The following is a 9,225-nucleotide window of genomic DNA, read 5'->3' as shown; positions in this document are numbered from 1 at the left end:
TGTTTTAAGAAGATTTTGTTTATTTTCAAAGTGACTTTCGGCTAACTTGCATAACAATAGCAGTCATATCGCCAAGTATTGCTTATTGCCATAAATGGCAACAAAAGTGAGACAAAGATCAGGTCTTGTCTATCACGTTTTCGCTAGGTAGCACTCGCCACGACACTAAACCTAGCGATACTCCCAAAGGTATTCAAATAACTTAGCATCTTGAGAGTATACCTGTTATGCACCTGTTATAGTGCCTAGCCCCCTACCGCGGGATACACGTGACATCTTTTGTGTTGAAGCACAAAGTTGGTGGTATTTTGGTGCGTCCTGTTTTGAAGCATAGAAGAGCGCCTTAACTACATATGACTGGTGGTGACCGTCGCCGGACTTCCAGACCAGGAGGAATGAATGACAACTTTTTAAAGAAATATGTTAGATATGATTTTTAATATTGGAGTGCCCCCTCCTTCATCAGATCTGTGTCCTAAAGAGGTCCGGATCCACCCCTGATCTCGCATTCTATTTTCTACATCAATTTCTAATGCACGCACATAAAAGCGCCAATTGCACAAGTTTGCTCCCATCGGGCCGATGGGAACCTCAACCGACAAATAAGAATCTATTTTAAAATTATTATAATATCTTACAGGCAATCCCCTGTAAATTATCAGTTATATGGTCGAAGAAACTTTCACTGCTTTTACAATTTTGAATAAAATAATCAGAAATAATTATGTAATTGACCGGAAGTAAACAGATGATATTGCAGCTTAAGTGGCAAGTCAATATCTGATCAAATCTATCATATCTGATAAAGCTTAGGCGTAATAATGGAACTTAAATCGGCAGCCAGGTGGTGGGGGAGTGTCACTTCGCTTTTCCTGATAATATTTGTGCCGGATCCAAGGTCCAGTTTCCTCCTGACAAGATTCCATTGATTCACATCGACGCAAAGTTGCATCAGAATCATAGTTGTTAACCAAGTTCGGGTTCTTTTCCAGTTTAGATAGTTGCCTGATGTCATCAAGTGCGTTAAGAAAATTCGTGTCGGTACCTAAGTGTCGCCATGGTGACCAGAATCCATCGTATTTGGCAGGGTCAGCATTCTTGTCTATAGGGGGGTACCACACATTGAGCATGGAATCGCGGAATTCCTGCAGACGCTTCTGTAGTCTTGCGGTGACTTCTGGGTAGTCTTTGGAAATGTCGTGATACTCGCATGGATCTAAAACAGAAACAAAGCACGTGACCGTAAATGATCGCCAGGGCGTTTACTATATTTCGATGGTCCGGAGAGGGGCGTTCTTTACAAGCTATAACAATATTACACACCCAAGTGCAGTGGGGTTCTAGTCTCAGTCAGAATCACGTTAAATTATAGCCTGCGTAGCAAGCATTTGTTTATATTAAGCAATAACAAAATAAAATAAATAACAAAATTTTTATGTCGATTGTTTTTCAGCTGGATAATAAAAAAATACTCAGTAGTTTTGGCGACCGATGGTGAAGGGGTGCCCCTTAAGCACCACCTAGGTAAGCGCCTGGTTGCATATAGGCTTTTTACTTTCTACTCACTTCAAAGATCGGAGAAACAGTGACTGTGCTTATAATTGCTTCGTACCTTTCTCGATATCAAACAAGCACGCAGCGCCATTTTTAGAGTCACATATTTTGCTCTTATTCCGAGTCGCACACGTTACAATTGCGCCGGGTAAGGTCTGGGGCTTGGGCAGGCTAGAGAGTGGCTTGCCATCGTAGCGCGGGTGCCACCCAACGGCGTACGTGTCGTCCTGACCGACAACTAGCTTATACTGCTCCACTCGTATGGCTGAGAAGTTACGCCTTTAAAACAATAAGTAAAGTCATTTGTGTTGAGCATGACTATCACTATAGCTTGTTCTTGGCTTGTTCTGACTGGCCGAGCCGATGCACGTGACCCGTGTCCACCCTCCTCTGGCTTGTTCAAGCGACCACAAGATATATTGTCATCAACAGTGCGAGTTGATTGCATCAAGTGTGTAAATCGCGTGTGTTGAGAACAACCACTAAGCTTGTGCCTTTTTACACACTGTATTGATAAGAAGTTACGCATAGAATATAACAGTGTAAGATGAGTGGAAATCACACGTGTTGAAAACAACCACTCTTATACTGCTCCACTTGTATGGCTAAAAAGTTACGCCTAGAACTAATCTGAGTCAGTTTTCAACACACTTGGAACACTGGGGGAGAGTGAAAGCCTTATCTTACTCGAAAGAGAAGTTAAGACTTCCATGTCCAACACTTTTAGTCGTACTTGGTAAACGTAAGCGGCAAAAGAAAAAAAAAGTAAAAGGGAAGATAGCTGGTAAAACCATTAGTGACATTCCACACACAGGTACTCGACATGCTTAACGAGAAAGCACTGCGAGTGGTGTCTCATTTTTATACTCGTGTACATACCACGGGTCAATATTGTGTAAAACTTCTTTTCGAGGAGAGGGTTCTTTATTAGAAATCGTCTCCCAGACATTCTTTCCGTCCATATGAGGCTCCAAGTACCCGGGGGTACCCCCTGCTAGATAATAAAGCGTTGGCACCCAGTCCGTGACGTCAATCAAATCAGTAGAGACACGCCCCTTATGCTTGATAAGGTCGCTGTAGATGAAGGCTGTCCCCCTTACCCCTCCCTCCCACATCATGTCTTTGCCACCGCGGAGAGGGTAGTTACTGCCTTGGTTCCTGTCAATTTCAAAACAACCGGTTCATTTGAAGACGAGATCGTTTTTCTTAAGGACCGGGAAAAAAAATGGGATGCTAAAAGGTGCTGTTGTATGAACCACCTTCGAGTTATATACTAAACTATTCTGTCTTGCCACGAACTAATATAAAATACTTAAACATGGATCAGGAATGGGGTTTGCCAAGTTCCTTTCAAGAATGAATATCAGTCTATTGTTGGCAAGTCTAAAATTAACATTTGATGCTCTAGTTTACCTGTTGAACCCATGAGGTGCGCCACCGTTATCCGTGGTAAAAAGAATGACAGAGTTGTTCAGCATCCGGTTCTTCTCGAGTGCACGGAAAACCTCTCCAATAGAATCATCCACACATGTTACCATGGCAGCGTACTGCTGGCGCTCAATCTTGTCAATCACTCCGGAAAATTTCTGTCGAACAAATACTGACTTCATATAATAACCAGATAGCATTGATACGAGCTCGGATAGCTAATAATTATGAGTGAGTAAGGGGCTAAGGTTTAGCCATTTTTACTAAAAAAACTCGAGCTTGCATACAGTTCCCATATCCCCCACCCACTCCGGCCCAAATAAAAAAAGCAAGACAAAGATGAAATAAGGCAAGAAAAAAATAATAATATCCCCTCCCGCCTCCCCAAAGGATTGCCAGTCTTCCTGCGCCTGTAGAGATAATGGAGATTGGCTGAGAATGCCATGCTTGGTGCGCTATGAACCCCCTCCCCTACCCTACCAATAGGATAAGTACCTTGACTTTGTCTTCCGGCGCCTGTAGAGGATCGTGGGGATTCGCTGAATGCGGCGCTTGGTGCGCTATGTACAGGAACAGGGGTTCTGACTTGTTGTGATTCTCTATTACCTTTAGGGCCTCTCGTGTGAACACCTCTGTCGCGTATTTATCCTTGTCAGTAGTGACTGGCTAGAAGGAGTTGATGTAGGCTGGCTTAGACGACTTATAACATAGCTACATTTAAACGCGCGCTTTAATTGGCTAAAAGGAGGTTACGTAGGCTGTGTCAAGACCAACTATAAAGTAGCTACATTCTAACGCACCCCCCCCCCCCTCTTGGCGGCCAAAAAGCTGGTCATTTCTTATAAAGAAATCTTATGATACCTTAGACTGCGCAGCTCCCCCCCCCCCCCCCCCCCCCCCTTAGCTGAAGGGCACGCGCACGCGCCTGCGTGCTTTGATTGGCTTTAGAAAGAGGTTATTATAGGGGCTGGTTCGGGACAAGCTGTAACAGCTACATTCTATGGGGGCTGGGCCAAGACGAAGTTTTGCATTTTACCGCGCGCTTTGAATGGCTAGGAGATTTCAGGTCAAGGGATGTATACAAAAACTTTGTCAGAAAAATACCGAAAGTTAGAAATCACAAAATGATATCATTTTTCACGTCAATTTTACGCAAATTCACGGAGTATCGTTTGCTGTTTTTTTTTAATCCCATAACAAGGGAAGCACTCTACCATCCTACACCTCCGAAAAACCAAGAACTGCCCTCCCCTCCCCTCTCTGACAAAAAAGCGGAACCCGAGGATGTGTGACCCATGCAATACTAAAGCGAAAGGATGAGTAACTTAAGACCACAAGAATTAAGTTGCCTTTGTCAAGTGCTCTACTTACCTCCATGTTGTTCCTCATATCCGTCCCCCAGAATCCGTTTTCGAAGGACGTATGATTCCAGTAATCAGCCTTGGCCGACCACATACCATAGAAGGAATCAAAGCCACGGTAGGTAGGCGTATACTCCTTGGCGAAGAATCCTAAGTGCCACTAGAAAATAACAAAGTCGTTCGCCTTACATTTAGCTCAACAATATTTATTGCACTTTACTTGTGTTACATACATGGCACAAAAGAAATTAAACTGTACTATTTTTAAAATCAATATTGATTAACCATGATATATTTAATATATTTTCATATAAAAATCCTACCAAATTTATACACACCAACCTGCAAGAAAAACTATCGCTAAGAATGCGAAAACAGGGCAGGGACATAACAAAATAATTTAGCAAATGCACATAGCCATTCGCACATTTCTAAGCAGCCAATCCATACTTGTTAGCCCGAGCCACGCCCATATCAGTCAATCTTGTTTTAAAAACTGTCGTTTTTCTAGCTCGCTCGGCCATTTCCTTATTAGGCACTACATACCATATTTGGGAGTCTGCTGCAATCACTATTTCGCTTTTTTATGGCTCTAGAGCTTTGTAAGTCGGGAATTTCCACGTAAACTTGCAGGAATTCGTGTTTACTACGATTTTGCTGGCAGCCATCTTGGAAATGGAGCCTAGTCCCTAACGTTTTAGAATATCACAGGTCTCCCGCACGCTCGCCCCAGGCTCTTTCAGACCATTTAGAAAAACGACAGCCATTGATTGATATGCATCATTACCTTGTTAGGCCGCGCCACGCTCATCGTTACCTTGTTAGGCCGCGCCACGCTTATCGTTACCTTGTTAGGCCGCGCCACGCTCATCGTTACCTTGTTAGGCCGCGCCACGCTCATCGTTACCTTGTTAGCCCGCGCTACGCTCATCGTTACCTTGTTAGGCCGCGCCACGCTCATCGTTACCTTGTTAGGCCGCGCCACGCTTATCGTTACCTTGTTAGGCCGCGCCACGCTCATCGTTACCTTGTTAGGCCGCGCCACGCTCATCGTTACCTTGTTAGGCCGCGCCACGCTCATCGTTACCTTGTTAGGCCGCGCCACGCTCATCGTTACCTTGTTAGGCCGCGCCACGCCCATTGTTACCCTTTTAACCCGCGCTACGCCCATCGTTACCTTGCTAGCCCGCGCCACGCCCATCGTTACCCTTTTAACCCGCGCTACGCCCATTGTCACCTTGTTAGCCCTCACCACGCTCATCGTTACCTTACCTTGCCTATGCCTGCGGTGTTATTTCCTTGTATTGTGTGACACCCCAATGTAACCTTACCTTGTCTATGCCTAAAGTTTTTTGTTTGTGTATTGTGTGACGCTCCTTTTTAAACACGAGGTTCCGCTAAGGGAAAGCTACTCCCCCCCACGGGCCCAAGAACAATCAGTTATAAATAAGCCGTCAGTGAGACAACATGTCAGGACAATTTCTCTGAGCGCTTAATTCATATTTCATGTTCTAAACCAAATTAAATATCATTCCTAGACTTGTCCACCTAAAATCTTCCTATTTATAGTAAAAGATGCTATACCAAGCTGTGCGTGCTCTAAAATACGAGCATTTTCATCACAGCGCGATAATAATTTATGCAGATTCATTAGATTACGAACAGCGCAGAATTTAAAATTTTGCACCTAAAACGTGAGTGGACAGCAAATCACTTGTTACCTGTTCAAAATAGTTTTACTCCAACCTACCGAGGCTCAGAGATAAGCAACCTTAAAGGAGACCTATTATTTGTGACTGCTAGCGTAGCAGTGTTCTGATTATAATTGCAAATTTGAACCCGGGGGTGTGAGGAGCTTTCCCTTTTATGACGGAACCTCGTGTTGAAACCTGCCTTGCCTAAGCCTGCAGTTTTGTACCCCTGTATTGCGTGACACGCCATCGTTACGCTACCTTGCCTATACCAGCAGTCTTGTACCCTTGTATCTGCAAGTACTGGGGCAGAGTGATCTCTCCCAAGGGTAGGCCGTACGGTTGAGCAGCGTAGATCACGAAATGCTGCATACCTAAAAAAACGTAAACCCAAATACTGAAGTCCAGGTCTAAATTGCGTAGTGTTTATAAAGAAAAAAAAAACATAAGCGTATATGAGCCATGGTCATGTGGTAAATGTGTGACAGTTGCCATAGTTACCTAGGTGAATAGGGTATTTGCCGGTCATGAGCGAGGCGCGTGTCGGGGTACATATGGGCGACACGTAGTAATTATTTAGAATCACGCCACGTGTTGCCAGGTAATCCAGATTGGGCGTAGGGATCTGGGGCGAGCCATGGAAACTGACGTCATCCCATCCCTAGATGAGCTCAAAGATAAATATCAATGGAGCAAGAAAACCTAGACATTTGCAGGGTACTTAGCAATCGCTTTCAAGAAAGATAAAACCAGGGCTGTTGGTTTCCTTAACATGGGTACGTGCGAGGCCTGGGTATTTATCATGCACGTGCACGCCCTATGTTGCTGCTCTTAACACTCAGAGCACCTTTCATGTCCAGGGTCACAGTACGTCATGTCCAACACATCGGAAAAACCAACGAAGGGGGGATGCATCTTTCATGTTCAGGGTCACAGTACGTCACGTCCAACACATCGGAAAAACCAACGAAGGGGGGGGGGATGCATCTTTCATGTTCAGGGTCACAATACGTCACGTCCACCACATCGGAAAAACCAACGTAGGGGGGGGATGCACCTGTCATGTTCAGGTTCACAGTACGTCACGTCTAACACATCGGAAAAACCAACGAAGGGGGGATGCACCTTTCATGTTCAGGGTCACAGTACGTCACGTCCAACACATCGGAAAAACCAACGAAGGGGGGGATGCACCTGTCATGTTCAGGGTCACAGTACGTCACGTCCAACACATCGGAAAAAACCGACGAAGGGGGGATGCATCTTTCATGTTCAGGGTCACAGTACGTCACGTCCAACACATCGGAAAAACCAACGAAGGGGGGATGCACCTTTCATGTTCAGGGTCACAGTACGTCACGTCTAACACATCGGGGAAACCAACGAAGGGGGGATGCACCTTTCATGTTCAGGGTCACAGTACGTCACGTCTAACACATCGGAAAAACCAACGAAGGGGGGGATGCACCTGTCATGTTCAGGGTCACAGTACGTCACGTCTAACACATCGGAAAAACCAACGAAGAGGGGTTGGGGATGAAAGGCCTTTTCTATTTGTATTTCTTCCTCCTTTCTCGACCGGAGACGCCCTCTGTTTCTTACCAGATCATCTGCTACGATGACAATGATATGCGGCTTGTTCTGCGCTTGTGCGAGCCATATGTGTCCGAGTAGGACTAGTGCCAAGGCAGTGATACTGCTGTTGAACAACAAATAACAGGGCGTCAGATAAGCGCTACTGAGATATAACGCCACAGAGGCGAGGCTACACCCCTGACGGTCGTATCCTCTCTTTCACCCCGTCTTCAAGCTCCAGAAGCTGGCCCGCGCACCCCAGTCCGCATTTGCTTGTTGGCAAATTATATGCGCAATAAGACCGAGCCCGTAAATAAAACGAAATAAAAAGGCCATTAAATAGTAGAAAGTAACAGAGATGAAAACAAATCGTGGTCATTGGCTGAGGAAAAAAGCCTTTGTTCTTTTTTGTCCGGTAACTCACGTGCATATGACACCTTCTTGCTCCCCTTACCCCCCCCTCCCCCCCCCCCCCCCAAACCCCCTTTGCAGCAAACCCTTGGCTTCGGGCCTTCTTTGTCTGTCCTTGTATTGCAGGATGCGTTATCATCTCTTACCTCATAAAGCAAACCCATCGACATTTACAGCCTCGTCAGATCTGTAAGAAGTCTACATCCAATATATTAGTTAACACTTTGTTTTATTTTGAAAGGTATCATAACAAAATTGGGCTTAGTGATTGTTTTTTTTTCAGTTTTCGTTTCCCAGCCCTCAACTCCATTGTGCCTCCCTCTGCTTCAATCCACCGCAAAACTCTTCAAAATAACAAATTATATGGCAACTGGTGAGAAACATCCCAGTGGAAAAAATTATACAAATCGAAAGCAAAAGAAAATAAACAAACATAACAAGTCAAGCAATCATTGATCTAAGTGGCTATTTCATATGTGTACATTGATGTCGGCGGGGGGTTAATATTTTTTTAACATTCCACCCCCCCTTTTACCTCCTTGGTTTCTCTTAACAATCCTACTGACACCCTTCAATACTCACTGGGTACCTAACGACCAAAATTGAAATAGCAACGGCAAAGCCATCAAAATAAATCATCATCGAAAAATGAAAACTACGTTTTTCGAAACTTAGAGACAGCTTTTTTTCGAGATTAATGATAATTATATTGAGTGAAGGTCATGAAAAACAAGGCTTACCTTTATCAATATCGGGTTTCTTCCCTTCATTTTTATAAGGGGAGAAGATTCACACTTGATCGATACGATAGATGGCATTCTAGCAGGTACCTCTCGTCACGGATCAACCCGTATCGCTTAACAATGTTGCCACAATAAAAAATCTGACATTTCAATTATATTAAATGACCCGTCCATACTATTTGATTATTTAGACATGTTCATTCAAACCACACAAAAAGGCGGTTGTAATTTCCTTATTTTGATACCAATGGGCACTTGCTCCTTGCATCAAACACATCATCAAAAACATCATCAAATTTTTAGATAGCTTAAGAATGTCGATCAACCACTCCTTTGTTACTGTTTATCATACTATAATACCCCGGTTTATTCGCAAGAAAACTTTGATATACCCATGTACAAATGAAGGCCGATACGTTATTTGATTGAATATATCTTGTTACTCGTTCAATTAGCCGATTG

At 44.1% G+C, this 9,225-nt stretch overlaps 1 protein-coding gene across 2 annotated transcripts; it reads right to left on the bottom strand.

Annotated features, from left to right (window-relative positions):
* On the bottom strand, positions 1–8,851 carry LOC5519814 (arylsulfatase B). 2 transcript variants are annotated; one of them, XM_001639634.3, is made up of 11 exons: positions 8,761–8,851; positions 8,167–8,218; positions 7,637–7,733; positions 6,536–6,695; positions 6,296–6,408; positions 4,354–4,503; positions 3,478–3,648; positions 2,968–3,140; positions 2,434–2,712; positions 1,613–1,833; positions 1–1,216 (listed from the first exon to the last, which is right to left on the bottom strand). In XM_001639634.3, the coding sequence occupies exons 2-11, from the start codon at positions 8,169–8,171 to the stop codon at positions 810–812; spliced, it is 1,776 nt and encodes a 591-aa protein (XP_001639684.2). In that variant the 5' UTR covers positions 8,172–8,218; positions 8,761–8,851; the 3' UTR covers positions 1–809. The 2 variants fall into 2 exon arrangements, with proteins under 2 accessions (XP_001639684.2, XP_048584695.1); XM_048728738.1 differs by having other exon boundaries at positions 7,637–7,730; positions 8,761–8,846.
* Positions 8,852–9,225: the final 374 nt, after the last annotated feature.

This window comes from Nematostella vectensis, chromosome 6 (assembly GCF_932526225.1).
Source record: "Nematostella vectensis chromosome 6, jaNemVect1.1, whole genome shotgun sequence".
In the NCBI taxonomy this organism is placed as follows: Eukaryota; Metazoa; Cnidaria; class Anthozoa; order Actiniaria; family Edwardsiidae; genus Nematostella; species Nematostella vectensis.
The sequence above is the reverse complement of the archived record's forward strand: the minus strand, read 5'-3'. Positions and strand labels throughout refer to the sequence as shown.